General features: G+C 39.3%; 1 protein-coding gene across 1 annotated transcript in view; it reads left to right on the forward strand.

Annotated features, from left to right (window-relative positions):
- The window catches only part of GPR158 (G protein-coupled receptor 158), a 301,443-nt gene that overhangs the window by 257,760 nt on the left and 26,298 nt on the right, over positions 1–17,385 (forward strand). The window contains exon 6 of the mRNA XM_068987841.1: positions 3,366–3,475. Within this exon, the coding sequence (XP_068843942.1) occupies positions 3,366–3,475 (110 nt within the window). The remainder of the gene's footprint in view (positions 1–3,365; positions 3,476–17,385) is intronic.

Here is a 17,385-nt window from a genome sequence, read left to right on the forward strand (position 1 = left end):
CTCACCACCAGCATCTGTCATTCTTCTTCTTTAATAAATGAAACTGTTTACACACACCTACTAACAGAAACCCCAGTGTAACACCTTCTTCACCTATCAGTTCAGTTCAGTTCCGTCGCTCAGTCGTGTCCGACTCTTTGTGACCCCATGAATTGCAGCACGCCAGGCCTCCCTGTTCATCACCAACTCCTGGAGTTCACTCAGGCTCACATCCATCGAGTCAGTGATGCCATCCAGCCTCTGTCGTCCCCTTCTCCTCCTGCCCCCAATCCCTCCCAGCATCAGAGTCCTTTCCAATGAGTCAACTCTTCGCATGAGATGGCCAAAGTACTGGAGTTTCAGCTTTAGAATCATTCCTTCCAAAGAAATCCCAGGGCTGATCTCCTTCAGAATGGACTCATTGGATCTCCTTGCAGTCCAAGGAACTCTCAAGAGTCTTCTCCAACACCACAGTTCAAAAGCATCAATTCTTCGGCCCTCAGCCTTCTTCACAGTCCAACTCTCACATCCATACATGACCACTGGAAAAACCATAGCCTCAACTAGGCGGACGTTAGTCGGCAAAGTAATGTCTCTGTTTTTGAATATGCTATCTAGGTTGCTCATAACTTTTCTTCCAAGGAGTAAGCATCTTTTCATTTCATGGCTGCAGTCACCATCTGCAGTGATTTTGGAGCTCCAAAAAATAAAATCTGACACTGTTTCCCCATCTATTTCTCATGAAAGTGGTTTAATTCGCAGCCAGTTTCACTGACCTGGAGCAAGTAACATTTGACAAGTCAATTAGGGAAGTAGAATTGCTGTGTCTGACACTACTAGGAAACTTGCTCAGATCCTTAAAATACCAGGCGTGAAACAGGAGCGGCACACCTTTCAGTGTCAGAGCTTTGGACAGAGCACTGGACTGTGCTGGCCACTGACTGGTCTATCTTTAAGCATTATTCTTCCAGAGAAGCACCCGGCCTTACACCCACTGAACAAAGACAGCAGAGGTCAATTTTCTATCTCTGGTGTTGTATCTATATTTGCAAAAGAAAATAATTTTAAAGGATTCTTCTATTTTGTACATATTTTAAAAATGTATATTCTTTTCTCTGTGCTTCTTTTTTCTTCCTGAATTTGTTGTGTTTGGTATCCAAAAAGTATAAGCAATCAAGCTGACTTTAAAGCTAGCTAAAAAAAAATCATGTTTGATCAAATGGGTGGATAATCTGTGCAGATTTGTTTGAAATGGGGGACTGCTGTGAAGTTTATCACAATGCCTAGCACATCCCACCACTTTAATCAGCTGATTGACTTTTCTAAGCCTCTGAAGAAACTTCCAGGGACTTCACCGGTGGTCTGGTGGCTTAGAGTCTGCACTCCCAGTGCAGGAGGTCCAGGTTGGATCCTTGGTCAGGGAACTAGATCCCACGTATCACAACTAAAAGAGTTCTCATGCCACAACTAAGACCCAGTGCAGCCAAATAAATGAATAGATTTTTTTTTAAAGGAAGAAACTTGCAGTGTTGAAGAACGGTTCCTTAAAATGCCCATAGGGGTACACCCCGCCTTAGACCTTAACACAGAATTCCTCTCAACAAAATTGGGGGAAACAGACCTCTAGGCAAAGCATAGTGAGTTCCCAAGAGGCAATATTGAAGGTAAAAGGAAATTGGTGGCTCGGGGGTGACACACTTCCTCTCTTGCTGGCCCTGAATGTGTCTCTCTTTCTCTCACCCCGCCCTCCTACACCTCTACAGACAGTTTATATCCTGTGGTCATGCACTCAGCAGTTGTTATGTGTTCTTTGGTCCTTAGGTTACTTAGTGCCAAAAGCAGCTCACTTCTATCCTGCTTCACACACTTCAAATAAAATATCTTTATGTCTAGCGGTAGCTGCTAGTATTGGAAAGAAAAATGGGAAAAGTTCTTGAAAATATGCCTTAGGTAGTTCTTCCAGTAGCGAGATTTTTTGTGGGTTTCCTATTTTTGGTAGATTGATGGGGGGTTGGGGTGCAGTACAGATAATCCTCTCAGGGGTATTTCATATGAGGGCGGAAGATATTACTAAAAGTGTGGATACAGGAAAAGACAAGGCTCCAGGTAAGAAAGGCAGGCAGTGAAAGCACATTTGGCTGTCCCATCTGGGGAAATAAAGACATTTAAGCTTGGACAACGGACTGGTTCCAAATAGGAAAAGGAGTACGTCAAGGCTGTATATTGTCATCCTGCTTATTTAACTTATATGCAGAGTACATACTGAGAAACGCTGGACTGGAAGAAACACAAGCTGGAATCAAGATTGCTGGGAGAAATATCAATAACCTCAGATATGCAGATGACACCACTCTTATGGCAGAAAGTGAAGAGAAACTACAGAGCCTCTTGATGAACGTGAAAGAGGAGAGTGAAAAAATTGGCTTAAAGCTCAACATTCAGAAAACAAAGATCATGGCATCCGGTCCCATCACTTCATAGGAAATGATGGGGGAACAGTGGAAACAGTGTCAGACTTTATTTTTTTAGGCTCCAAAATCACTGCAGATAGTGACTGCAGCCATGAAATTAAAAGACGCTTACTCTTTGGAAGGAAAGTTATGACCAACCTAGATAGTATATTAAAAAACAGAGACATTACTTTGCCAAAAAAGGTCCGTCTAGTCAAAGCTATGGTTTTTCCTGTGGGCATGTATGGATGTCAGAGTTGGACTGTGAAGAAAGCTGAGCACTGAAGAATTGATGCTTTTGAACTGTGGTGCTGGAGAAGACTCTTGAGAGTCCCTTGGACTGCAAGGAGATCCAACCAGTCCATTCTAAAGGAGATCAGTTCTGGATGTTCTTTGGAAGGACTGATGCTAAAGCTGAAACTCCAGTACTTTGCCCACCTCATGTGAAGAGTTGACTCACTGGAAAAGAGTCTGATGCTGGGAGGGATTGGGGTCAGGAGGAGAAGGGGACGACCGAGGATGAGATGGCTGGATGGCATCACTGACTCGATGGCTGTGAGTTTAAGTGAACTCCGGGAGTTGGTGATGGACAGGGAAGCCTGGCGTGCTGCGATTCACGGGGTCGCAAAGAGTCGGACATGACTGAGCGACTGAAGTGAACTGAACTGAAGCTTGGACATAATAGAAATTTAGAGACAATTGCTAGAAACGCCTGAAAGTCAGAATTAAATACTTTAGATCTGATTTGAAAGCCATAAGGAGACTTTTGATTTGGACAGTGAATGATCAGAATCATAGTTTAGTGTTTTACTCACATGTATATGTGCTCGTGTCAAAACACACATGTATTAAACATCAGATTATGGAATACTGATTTTAGTCTGTGGGTCATCAGCTGATCCTGAAGGTCTCTTTCTCTCTCTTCTCATCCCACAGGTTGTTATTTTGTACTTTGAGCCAAGCACATTTCGCTGTATTCTCCTAAGATGGGTCCGCCTTCTCGGTTTTGCTACTGTTTATGGAACTGTCACTCTCAAGCTTCACAGGTATATTTTATTAGTTCTCATTCCCATGGGAGGATCAAAATGTTTCGCTTAGCATATAATTGCAAGCTCAGTCAGGAATTTACCACCTAAATTCCTGAAATGGAATTTAGGTAATAAAATAATACATGTTTTTCGTTTTCAAGGCAATATCTTTAGGATTCTCTGGGAAAACCTTTAATACAATTGAATTTGAGCAATGTGCTTTAGTAGAATGTGCCACTGGTTATGGAAAGGTTAATTCTGAACAAATTATAAGTTTACAATGAATGTGAAATAGTATTTACTCACTAAGAACAGGAAGAAAGACAATACAGCTGAAATAATCAAGCCCAGAGCTACCAAAGAATCCTATATAGTAGAATTCAGCAATATGCTTGCCAGACAAAAAGCTGCTGTCCTCCACTCCTGAGTTCCACTTCCCAGGGCAGTCCTGCTTTTATTCCTTGGGTGAATTTCCAAAAAATGGTGTTCTTGGTTTCCTTCCTTATCCAATATTCTCCAGTGCTTATCAGCCTTATAAATTGGAGAACATGGTAAATTCCCTTATATTTTAGTTTCAAAATCAACTGCTTTTAAAAATGTAGGGACTTTCCTGGCAGTCCAGTGGTTAAGACTTGGCCTTCCAATGCAGAGGGGATACAGGTTTGATCCCTGGTGGAGGAGCTAAGATCCCACATGCATTATGGCCAAAAAACCAAGACATAAAACAGAAGCAAAATTGTAACAAATTCAATAAAGATGTTAAGAATGGTCCATATCAAAAAAATCTTAAACAAAAATCTCTTCAGTGTATATGATAAATATTATGAAGAAAGCGGTGATAAAATAAATTACCAGTCCACAAAGAGTAGGGATAGCTGGAAATGATTCCAGGGCTTTCCCTTGCCTCCACTTCCCAAATGGTAGTGGTGCCAAAGAACATAGGAGGTAAAATAGAAATTTCTCCTGCAGGATAACACTGTAGTTCAGTAGAAGAAACCCTTTACGTTGTCAGGTTTAAAGCTGCTTTAATAATCACAGTAGGCCATTCATATGTTCATGCTAATTTGACTGTAAATATTTCTCAATAAATGTATCTTGATATGGCCCATGCATGTGACAGTTTATCTTAGATGACATAAATATGTCTTTAAATATTTGTCTTTAAATGCCATCCCTTCAACATTTGTTAACATGTGATCACTGCATACTCTGTATTATGCAATAATCCCACTTAAAATTGGAGTATAAGTGCTTTAAAATGTTGTGTTAGTTCCTACTGTACATCGGCATGATTCAGCTATAGGTATACATATATCCTCCCCTCACTCTTGAGCCTCCCTCCCACCTCCCCTCCACCATCCCACCCCTCTAAGGTCATCACAGAGCACCAAGCTGAGTTCCCTGTGCAGCACTGTAGCTTCTCACTAGTAGTGAATTCATGTCAGTGCCACTCTGCCAGTTCATTCCACTCCATTTCTCTTATTATTTTTTGTACTTACTTTAATAAGTAGGAATACTCCTAATTATCTTTTTGGAACAAATTTAGGTATCCATAACTCTCTCAAGATTCCTTTCTTATGTATGCTGTATAGTAACTTCAGGAGGTCCAGTTTAAATCTCAGTTTAGCATCTAGGAAATTATAGTCCTGTATTTCCTACAAAAGAAAGGATTAGATGAGTCTCTTGCAGAAGGAAGTGGCAGCCCACTCCAGTAATCTTGCCTGGAGAATCCCATGGACTGAGGAGCCTGGCAGGCTACAGTCCATGGGGGCGCAAGAGTCGGACATGACTTTAGACTAAACCACCACCAGGTGAGTCTCTAGTGTTCTTCCTGATGCTGACTTTATTATTTCCATATCACAGCACACTTTGCTCTCATGTCCATTTCAATCTCTATTCCTTATATGATAACTGTTTTTCAACTGGTGCTCACTAAAGGAAATTGACAGTCTATTGACATTGACAGCCTATCATGGACAGTAAGACTTCTGGAATTCCCAAAAGAATAGATGGCCTCTTGAGAATGACCTCTCTCCCTGTGAGTCTTAGGGTCCTCTGTTATATGCTACAGTTTGCTTATGTAATAATTTTTTTGATTTTTAACTAATTATCTTCTTGAAGTGAGGGTCTTACACTGAATCCCCAGCTCTGAGCACAATGACTGACACGTGGTGGGTGCTTAATGCTTAGTAGTTGATAAATGAATGAATGAAAATGTCAGCTGCAGAATTGGAAACAGCTTCCCACAGTTCCCTCCACACCTAACACATTCCTATTCCCCTGACTTATTGCATGTCCTCAAGTGTCTGAAACACGTGACACCATGGTCTGCAAGAGGCTGATCGTGGGACAAAAACACAACATTATTGGGTTGGCCAAAAAGTTCATTCTAGGTTTTCCATAAGATGTTATAAAACTTTTTGCCAATCCAATAAATAACACAGAATCATAAAGCAAGAAAATTCCTTCCATTCAGGTTCTCTTTCTATCCTTCTGATTATTTCCAGGAGTAAAATTAGTTTGGAAATAATAGGTCTTTAACACCTGCCCAGCAGTTGCTAATTTTTCTTTACAACAAAGAGCAGATCAAACTTCAGGCTTAGAGCCTCCCATTTTAATACGATCTAGATGAAATCTATTCTCTTTATTTCACTGTATTCATTTTCATCATTACATTCTATGTGTGGATTATCTATCAGTTCTTCCTTTAAAGTGGCAATGTAAAATTTTCTTTAAAATATTTTAAATAGAAGAAATTTAAAGAAAATATTAACTGGTACACAGATACAGGCAGGAATCTTGAGTGGTATGCAAATGATTGGAATTTGGTAAACTAGATCACTTCATTCTTCTTTTGTTTATTTTAAAGACTATAATTCAAACTGTTTTCTCTCTGTGTCTCTAGAAGGCATTGCAGTGAAGGATTATCTACTGAAGGCTTAAATCGAGTGGAAACTATTTGTAATTTAATGAGCGGAATTATTCTTATCCTGTCTGAACCAAATGGGTTTATATTATATTGTTTTTTCCATATTGTTTAAATGGAACTGATTCCAATATTGTTTAAGGCTGTAAACTGAAGAATCAGCATCCCAGAGGAATGAGAGCAGCCCGAGGGAAGTGACTGACTGAGCCAGCTTTCTGTCCCCCATCTTTAGTGCTGCATCTTGCCCACGTTATATGCATTCACACATTTGTTAAGTGAATGAATGGGCGGATGGTTATAATAAATGGAGCTGCAGGGATGTCTCTGGTAGATATCTCTTATAGGCAAGCAACACATGGTCCTTAAGAAAGGGCTTCAAAGATTTTATATTAATAGTAACATGATCGAGAGCAAAGACATAAATCTTTACAAATCCAAATTTGAATTTCAGTTCTGCCATTAATTATTTATACAGCCAAGAATAAATGACTTTAACATCTGAAAATCACTTCTCAGCCCGCCTGTAGAGTTGTTGTACATCTTAAACATGATAGAAATATATGTAAATATGTCATGTAGGGGGTTTTGGTTGCAAACCACAGACACTGACTATAGCTAAATTAAGCAAAAAGGGAATTCACTGGAACGATATGGGGAAGGCCACAGACTGAAGGGAAAGCTGAGGATCCAGGTTTGGGCACACCCGACCCAAAGTGGCTTGAGGGATCAAGGTAGCCTGAGCTAAGGGATAACATCCCTTGAACGCCATATTCTCATTTTCATAAGAACTTCATTTTTTATTTCAAATTTTTGAAAAGTAAATCTCACCTCTCTAAGGCTGAAAATTCCAAGGCAATTATCAGTACTGATAAATAAAACGATTATTCTAGTCTCTTGAGAATAGGATAAACAGGAAAGACCTGAGTTCTTGTTTTATTTCAGCCATTTCCCTCAGGGCTTAGTAAAATTGTTGAACATTTCTTTTTCTATATCCTGATCTCTCACTGATCCATTGTAGTGTTTACAGAATTCCAGTAGCTCCGAAAACTTGAAGAAAATATTAAAAAGGAATAGGATCTCATCTGTCACTAGAAGTGATACTGTTATCCTGGAACTTAAGGATCTCATCACTTTTATTAAATTTTCCACCTTTGCTTTAGGGGTCTCTCCCCATATTTGAGAGCTATACAGACAAAAACTACCATGCCAATGCAAAGGAAAGTCACAAGTCTTTTATTTCTTAACAATGCAGTACAGAAGTGGAGCAAGTTAGAGGAGAGAGGTGAAAGGAGGTGAACAACTCCTTCAGGGAGGAGTTGTTTTATCACTGACATTGTTTAGAATCACCAGCATAAGGTGGTGATAAAAAGCAGAACAGCTTTGACTTATTATTATTGCCTAAAAGTCTATACAGAAACTGTTACCTGTGCCCAGGACAGACAGTCCCACCACCCCACTTCACTGGCAGGCTATTCATGCAGTGCACTTTATTTGAACCTGAAACTGTTTCTCTTCAGAAAAAGAAAGGAGAAAGGGACAGTTTTTATCTGGCTCAGTAGGGATCATAAGGAAACACAGAGCTGAAGTAGACAAAAATGAGAAGGTTCATTTATGAAAAGGAGTTTCCTTCAGTAACCACAGATTTGTTTGACTTAGGACATTAATGATGTAGGACAGATCTAAAAGAACCTCTCGCAGAATACTTGCTAAGCTAGGTTTGCTGGTTGGTTGGTTTTAAGAAACCTAGAAAGGCAATATCTCTAGGCTCAGGAAAGCCAAGTATATTTTCAAGAGGAAAAATGAGTAACTATTTTAAATGAAAGGGAATGGAGAGGGATTAAGAAACTTAATGCCAGAAGAACATTTTCCTATTTCCTACAGTATGGTTTCTGAAAACAAATTGCCTTTTCCTTTTTCTAAGGCTAATCAAGAAAAAATAAAACTTTGTTTGTTTGTAGTATATTTAAAACGAACATTTAAGCAAGCTGCGAGAAAACCTTCTTCTGGCTCTGACATGGAGATTTTCATTTCATGTATTATTCAGGACTACCCATTCTGGATCAGTGCAATTCACAGCAGTTTTCTCTACTATGCTCATTAGCACCAAATATTTACCCTTTGTGGGAAAGGATAGATAGATAAGATAGATAGATAGATAGTTACTTTTGTTTCCTATTAAACATTTTTACTGAAGTGTAGTTGATTTAGAGTGTTGTTTTCATTTCTGCTGTACAGGAAAGTGATTCAGTTATACATCTATGCATTCTTTTTTATATTTTTTTCCATTATGGTTTATCACAGGATGTTGAATATAGTTCTCTGTGTTATGTAATAGGACTTCGTTGTTTTATCCATTCCATATATATAGCTTATATCTGCAAACCCCAACCTCCCATTCCATTCTTTCCCCTAGTAAATTTTGAAAAGTGGTTGGAAGATATTTATATGTATTTATTTTAGGTATTCTTACAGGGAAACTTTAAATTTTTTAAAGCACAAAAGGAAGAAAATTTTTTATACATTTCCTAGGTGACTGATGATGTTGAGTTTATTTTTAGGTGTTTATTGGTCATTTATTTATCTTTTTAGAAATATGTCCATTTTTTAATTGGGCTTTTGCGTTTTGATGTTGTATGAGTTTTTATAAATTCTAGGTCTGAGGCCCTTATCAGATAAATTATTTGAAAATATTTTCTCCATATCTGTGGGTTTTCTTTTTTTACTTTCTTGATAGTGTGCTTTGGTGCACAGATTTTTTTTTTTTTATTTCTATGAAGCTCAGTTTATCTGTTTTTTCTTTTGTACATATGCCTTGGTATGATATTTAAGAAACCATTGCCTAACCTCAGATCAGAAGGATCTATACCTCTGGTTCCTTCTAAAAATTTTATAGTTTTAGTTCTTACATTTGAGTCTTTGATTCATTTGGAATTAATTTTTGTATATTATGTGAGATAGAGGTCTAAATTCTTTTGCACTTGGATATATACTTGTCCTTAGGACCATTTGTTAAAAAGATTTCTTTCTTTTTTTTTTTTTGGTGGCAGTGAGAAGCATGTGGGATCTAGTTCAATCCTGAGATTGAACCCAGGATCATGGCAGTAAAAACACCAAGTCCTAACCTCTGGACAGCCAGGGAGCTCCCTTTTTTATATTTTTGTTTTTAAAGATTATTTTTTTCTTTATTGAATAATATTGGCACTGTGTAAAAAAAAACAGTTGACTGAAGATGTAGAGATTTATTTCTGGATGATCAGCTGTATTCTGTTGTTCTATATGTCTGTCATTATGCATGTATCACACTGTTTTGTTAAATTGACTTAAACCTGTAGGTCAATTTAGGGAATATTGCCATCTTAGCAGTATTAGATTTTCCAGCCCATGAACACACTTTCCATCTCTTTAGATCTTTTAAAATTTCTTTCAATGATGTTGTATAGATTACATATTTTACCTTCTTGGTTAAATTTACCCTTAGGTGTTTTTTGATGCTATAGTAAATGAAAGTCTTTAGTCAGTTTCATTTTCAAGTTGCTCATTGCTTATATATAAAAATAAAACTGATTTTTAAATGTTGAATTTACATCTTACAACTTTGCTGAATTTGGTGTTTAGTTCAGATTATGTGTGTGTGTGTTCTTTAGAGTTTTCTATATATGAGATTGTGTCATCTACTAATAGATACAGAGTAGATAGAGAGTTCCAGAAAAACATCTATTTCTGCTTTCTTGACTATGCCAAAGCCTTTGACTGTGTGCATGACAATAAACTGTGGAAAATTCTGAAAGAGATGGCAATACCAGACCACTTGACCTGCCTCTTGAGAAACCTGTATGCAGGTCAGGAAGCAACAGTTAGAACTGGACATGGAACAACAGACTGCTTCCAAAAGGACAAGGAGTACGTCAAGGCTGTATATTGTCACCCTGCTTATTTAACTTCTATGCAGAGTACATCATGAGAAGCGTGGGGCTGAAAGAAACACAAGCTGGAATCAAGATTGCCAGGAGAAATATCAATAACCTCAGATATGCACATGACACCACCCTTATGGCAGAAAGTGGAGAGGAACTACAGAGCCTCTTGGTAAAAGTGAAAGAGGAGAGTGAAAAAGTTGGCTTAAAGCTCAACATTCAGAAAATGAAGATCATGGCATCTTGTCCCATCACTTCATGGGAAATACATGGGGAAACAGTGTCAGACTTTATTTTGGGGGGCTCCAAAATCACTGCAGATGGTGATTGCAGCCATGAAATTAAAAGACACTTACTCCTTGGTAGAAAAGTTATGACCAACCTAGATAGCATATTCAAAAGCAGAGACATTACTTTGCCAACAAAGGTCCGTCTAGTCAAGGCTGTGGTTTTTCCAGTAGTCATGTACGGATGTGAGAGTTGGACTGTGAAGAAAGCTTAGCACCTAAGAATTGATGCATTTGAACTGTGGTGTTGGAGAAGACTCTTGAGAGTCTCTTGGACTGCAAGGAGATCCAACCAGTCCATTCTGAAGGAGATCAGCCTTGGGATTTCTTTGGAGGGAATGACTCCAATACTTTGGCCACCTCATGTGAAGAGTTGACTCATTGGAAAAGACCCTGATGCTGGGAGGGATTGGGGGCAGGAGGAGAAGGGGACGACAGAGGATGAGATGGCTGGATGGCATCACTGACTCGATGAACGTGAGTCTGAGTGAAGTCTGGGAGTTGGTGATGGACAGGGAGGCCTGGCATGCTGCGATTCATGGGGTCGCAAAGAGTTGGACATGACTGAGCGACTGAACTGAACTGAACTGAATAGTTAACAGCTTTACTTCTCCCATCCCAATATGGATTCATTTTCTTTCTTTTTTTTTTTTTTTTTTTTTTTACAAATTACTCATACTAGAACTTCTGGTACAGTGATGAATAGAAGTGGTAAAAACAGACATTCTTGCCTTTTTCCTGAGAACAGAAGAAATAATCTGCAGATTCCTTCTAGCTCTATCAAATATTTGACTTGTAACAGTCTTATATCTTTCTTCTCCCTTATCTACTTACAATCAGGTCAAAAGAAAGGAAGGTTACTATGAGATACGAGAGCTAAAGCAGGTAATTGGAATTGATAAAATTACCCATATTGGGGAAGCTGAGTTGTGGGTTTCCTTCTTATAATAGTAGTCCCTTAAAATAGTCACCACAGTCTTCCTGAACTTCATGTCTCATAAATGTTAAAGTCTATTTTTGCCTGGGTGATACTGATCCTTTTAAATATATCCAGTGATTAAAAAGTAGCGTTATTTTACTTCTGAAAATGAAATTTTGAAAAATTGATGAAAAGCTTGATAAACATGAGGGCTTATGACCACTTAAGGCAAACTGAGAAGTAGTGACTTCAGCCTTTTTTGTGTTGTTTACTATCAAGGCTCTTTTGCCAAGAATTGAGTGGCTTTATATTTATAAAAGCAAATAATCACTTTCTATCTTTCATCAGAAGCATTTATTTTCTGGAATTTCTAAGAAAGCAGTAAGATTAATAGAAATTCAAATCTAATGGAGAACTTTAAGACTTCAGGATTATTCCAATTAAATTAGTAGAAGCCTGTATGGCTTGATTATGTACATATTCATTTTCTTGTAGTAAACAAAAAAGATGTGGTTGAATCACAAAGGCAAATATTCTGAAAATGGAAAACTTTCTGATACTAGAGGTTTTAAATTTTGTTGTCAGTGTAACAAAAACTCAAAATTGTATCTGACAGGTTAGAGCAGTCAGCCCATTGGAAAGACAGGTGCACCAGTCTTAAGCCTTTGGGGAAAAATTATTTAGAGCAGCAGCTCTCAAACTATAGCCTTCATCAGAATTTATTTAAAGGGCTTGTTAAAATACAGGTTTCTGGGCCATAACCCCCAGTGTTTCTGACATAGTAGATCTGGAGGGGACCCCAGAATTTGCTCTTTTAACAAGTTTTAGGATGGTGTTAATGCTACTGGTTTGGGAACCACTGGCCTAGAGCAGGTGGCATCTCAATTGAACCTTGAAGAAATATATATGAATTGGCTAAATTAGGTGTTTGTATTGATGAGGGGAGAGGAAGGGGCAGTACAGGAAAAGGAGGGTAAAGGTTCAGATAGAGGACACCCCGTGTTGTTCAGAGACCTGTAGGAAGGCAAGAATGGTGAGCGATGAGCCTGCTGAAGCAAGGAGGGACCAATTTTTAAAGGCCGTTTACCATCCTAAGGCAGCTGGATTTGGGTGGAGAAGCACAGGACTGTAAACAGGAGAGAAACAGGATCAGAAGTGCAGTTAGGAACATCGCTGTGGCTTTAACGTACAGTGTGGCCTGATGGTGGGAGAGAACAGTAAGTTACTGATTAGGAAGCTACTAGAGGAAATAGGTTGATGACCAGGAGCTGTACAGTGGCAGTGAAAATGGAGAAAAGTAGAAAGATTTGAAAGATATTCCAAGTGTTTAAGAGGTAAAAATTAAATTAGATGGCAATGACGACCCTGTATGCAAGACAGGAAAAAAGACACAGCTGTGTATAACGGACTTTTGGACTCAGAGAGAGAGGGAGAGGGCGGGATGATTTGGGAGAATGGCATTCTATCATGTATACTATCATGTAAGAATTGAATCGCCAGTCTATGTCTGACGCAGGATACAGCATGCTTGGGGCTGGTGCATGGGGATCACCCACAGAGATGTTATGGGGAGGGAGGTGGGAGGGGGTTTCATGTTTGGGAACACATGTAAGAATTAAAGATTTTAAAATTTAAAAAAAAAATAAAAAATAAAATAAAATAAAATAAAATTTTCCATAATAAAAAAAAATAATAAAAAAAAAATAAAAATATTTTTTTATGGCTGTGGCAGTTCTTAGTTGTGGCACATGGACTCTTCATTGCTGTGCACTCAGTTCAGTTTAGTCACTCAGTCGTGTCCAACTCTTTGTGACCCCATGAATCGCAGCACACCAGGCCTCCCTGTCCATCACCAACACCCAGAGTTTACTCAAACTCATGTCCATCGAGTCAGTGATGCCATCCAGCCATCTCATCCTCTGTCGTCCCCTTCTCCTCCTGCCCCCAATCCCTCCCAGCATCAGACTCTTTTCCAATGAGTCAACTCTTCGCATGAGGTGGCCAAAGTACTGGAGTTTCAGCTTTAGCATCATTCCTTCCAAGAAATCCCAGGGTTGATCTCCTTCAGAATGGACTGGTTGGATCTCCTTGCAGTCCAAGGGACTCTCAAGAGTCTTCTCCAACACCGCAGTTCAAACGCATCAGTTCTTCAGTGCTCAGCTTTCTTCACAGTCCAACTCTCACATCCATACATGACCACTGGAAAAACCGTAGCCTTGACTAGACGGACCTTTGTTGGCAAAGTAATGTCTGTTTCAATATGCTGTCTAGGTTGGTCATAACTTTCTTTTCAAGGAGTAAGTGTCTTTTAATTTCATGGCTGCAGTCACCAACTGCAGTGATTTTGGAGCCCAAAAAAAGAAAGTATGACATTGTTTCCACTGTTTCCCCATCTATTTGCCATGAAGTGATGGGACCAGATGCCATGATCTTTGTTTTCTGAATATTGAGCTTTAAGCCAACTTTTTCACTCTCCTCTTTCACTTTCATCAAGAGGCTTTTTAGTTCTTCTTCACTTTCTGCCATGGACTCTGATGCTGGGAGGGATTGGGGGCAGGAGGAGAAGGGGACGACAGAGGATGAGATGGCTGGATGGCATCACCGACTCGATGGATACTAATTGTGCACAACTAGGCTTCTTTCTAGTTGTGGCGCCCTGGTTCAGTATTTGAGGCATGCGGGTTTAGTTGCCTGGCCAGAGATTGAACCCAAGTCTCCTGCATTGCCTGGTGGATTCTTAATCATTGGACCTCTAGGGAAGTATCCAGATATTCTTAATTATGCATTTGGTATTTGGAACATAGATGAGGGAAAAGTATCAAAGTTCCTTCCTAGGTTTCTGCTTTGAATAATTAACTGGTACTGGTCATTCAGACAGGTAACACATGAGCAGTGGGTTAGAGGAGACAGGAATTGAGAAAGTGATTTTATTTTGGGACCTCTGGATGTCCAGTGGGTCACTGAGTCTATAGATCTTGAGCTCAGGAGAGTGATCTCAATAAGCCAAAGTTACAGATTTGGGATTCACCAACAGGTACATAACTGAAGCAGAGTCGTGGTTGGAATTTCCCAGGTATAACAGGTAGAGCAAAAACAGACAGTGACAACATTTAGGAGATCCTTGAGGAGCAGTCTTATTTAAAAGGAAGACTAAAGCAGAGGACTCTGTGCTGGAAAGTAAAAACTTGCTGACAGAGGAATATAATGAAAACCAGAGAATATTACATAATGGAAGCAATCAATTAGAGGGTCTTCCTTCATGGTCCAATGGTTAAGACTTCACCTTCCAGTGCAGGGAGTGAAGGGTTGAATCCCTGATGGGGGAGCTAAGATTCCACATACCTTGCTTGCTAAAAAACAAAAAAACCATAGAAGCAATATTGTAACAAATTTTATAAAGACTTCAAAAATTGTCCACATCCAAAAAGAAAAAAAACTAAAAAAAACCCCAAACTAGCAATTAGATATTTGAAGAAGATAATCATATAACCTAAATATAAACGCTTATAGTAATTTTATGAGCTCAGACAAGAAGTGTGTGGAAAGCGAAAAAGTAGGAGTAGACATATAGTGACAGCCAATTCCTGGATTGCCATAGTTTTTTATCGTTTCAACATGATTTCTTTCTTTATTATCTACATAAATTCTTATTTATGAATTTATCTACTATTAATGAGAACTGAATATATACTTTAAATATGCCATTTTGTATTGAATTCTGGAGATTTTTTTTGTAGTCCTCATATATATTACTGTGTTCATTGAGAATAGTGAAACCTTCTCAACAGATGATAGCTTAAAGATTTATCTATGAAAAAATTGTAGGAAAAGTAATCTGTATTAGTTTAATGGTTACACTTTTTCTTTAGCTGTATTTCATATAAGTGTGCATGTCTAAGGATTTCACTTTCAGAGCTTGGTTTCTAGGCAGTGAACCCATATAGACTAACAAGAGCTCATTTTTTTAAAAAGATGTAGCAGAATTTTCTCATTTCATTTTAAGGCAATCCTAGAAAAATGTATCTTATTCCATTTTACAAAAACCAATATCCTGAAATGCTTAGACTGCAGTACAGAGTTGTGTTACTGTATTTCCTAGTGTTTGAAAGTCAGTAAAATTGAAAACAGGAGGCTCATGAGGGCTTGGCTTTGGTTTTTCCCTCTCTGGAAATGAGATTTGGGGACCTGACAGTCTTAAATTCTCAAACTTGATGATAAATACCCATGGAAAATATGAAAATGTCTGATAATTTGTAAGCTGGTTTCTTGACGAAAAGATTACTCTACTGGGATCATATAGATTTCCTCTGCAAATAACAAGCTCATCTGGTTAAGAAGTAGTATATTTTAAAGATAGTTGTTTTAAAAATTCACTATTTGCCCTCTTTGAGCAAATATGTGAAAATCTTCAAGTAACAGAAAAGTTAATGACTTTCCACATCTTGGCCATAGAAAGAAAATATAAATCATAACTATTTTTCTCTGAAGCAGTGGTTCTCAACCCAGTGAAAACCCCTCAAAATAACTTGAAAAATCCCTAAGAGTTCTTCTGGGTTAAAGAAAACTTCCCCTCTTGCCAAACATTTCCACCCACTGTCCCTCAAAACATGTCTCTGGTTTGGACTGTGTTATGTTTTTCCCTTCCGTTAGAATATCCTCTTGTATCTTTTCTACGTTCTTCCATTTCTGTCAATTGATATCCATCAAGGCCCAGACCAGCTACCACCTCCCCTCTTTATCTAACTTTAAATGGAGTAAAATCTATAAAATACTGACTCACTGTGAAACGGTTAGTTTCACACCTGAGACTAGTATCGCAAATCAACTATACTTCAAAAAAGGATGATAACAGTGGGTTTAATTTGGGAACAAGTACAAGTGATTCCTAACAGGCAGCAATTCAACTACCTGGAGCAGAACTGTTTGAGGCCTGCTAGAGGGAGGCAGGGAGAAGGCAATGGCACCCCACTCCAGTACTCTTGCCTGGAAAATCCCCTGGACGGAGGAGCCTGGTGGGCTATAGTCCATGGGGTCACTAAGAGTCGCACATGACTGAGCAACTTCACGTTCACTTTTCACTTTCATGCACTGGTGAAGGCAATGGCAACCCACTCCAGTGTTCTTGCCTGGAGAATCCCAGGGACGGGGAAGCCTGGTGGGCTGCTGTCTATGGGGTTGCACAGAGTCAGACACAACTGAAGTGACTTAGCAGCAGCAGCAGCAGAGAGGGGCAGGAGAAGGCAATGGCAACCCACTCCAGTACTCTAGCCTGGAAAATCCCATGGACAGAGGAGCCTGGTAGGCTGCAGTCCATGGGGTCGCTTAGAGTCGGACACGACTGAGCAACTTCACTTTCACGCATTGGAGAAGGAAATGGCAACCCACTCCAGTGTTTCTGCCTGGAGAATCCCAGGGATGGGGGAGTCTGGTGGGCTGCCGTCTCTGGGGTCGCACAGAGTTGGACACGACTGAAGCGACTTAGCAGCAGCAGCAGCAGCAGCAGCAGAGGGAGGCAATGCGTTCGCTACCAGTGCTAGTGTGTTTCACCCAGGGAATGGAGAATAACTAATCTGGTAAACTACAGCTCTTCCTTGACTTACAATAGAATTATATCCAGATAAATCCATTGTAGATTGAGATTATTGTTAAGTTGTGAGCGCATCTTACATACCTAACATCATAGTTTAGCCCAGTATATTCAAAAGCAGAGACATTACTTTGCCGACTAAGGTCCATCTAGTCAAGGCTATGGTTTTCCCTGTGGTCATGTATGGATGTGAGAGTTGGACTGTGAAGAAGGCTGAGTGCCAAAGAATTGATGCTTTTGAACTGTGGTGTTGGAGAAGACTCTTGAGAGTCCCTTGGACTGCAAGGAGATCCAA

The sequence above is a fragment of the Capricornis sumatraensis genome, chromosome 15 (assembly GCF_032405125.1).
Source record: "Capricornis sumatraensis isolate serow.1 chromosome 15, serow.2, whole genome shotgun sequence".
Taxonomy (NCBI): Eukaryota; Metazoa; Chordata; class Mammalia; order Artiodactyla; family Bovidae; genus Capricornis; species Capricornis sumatraensis.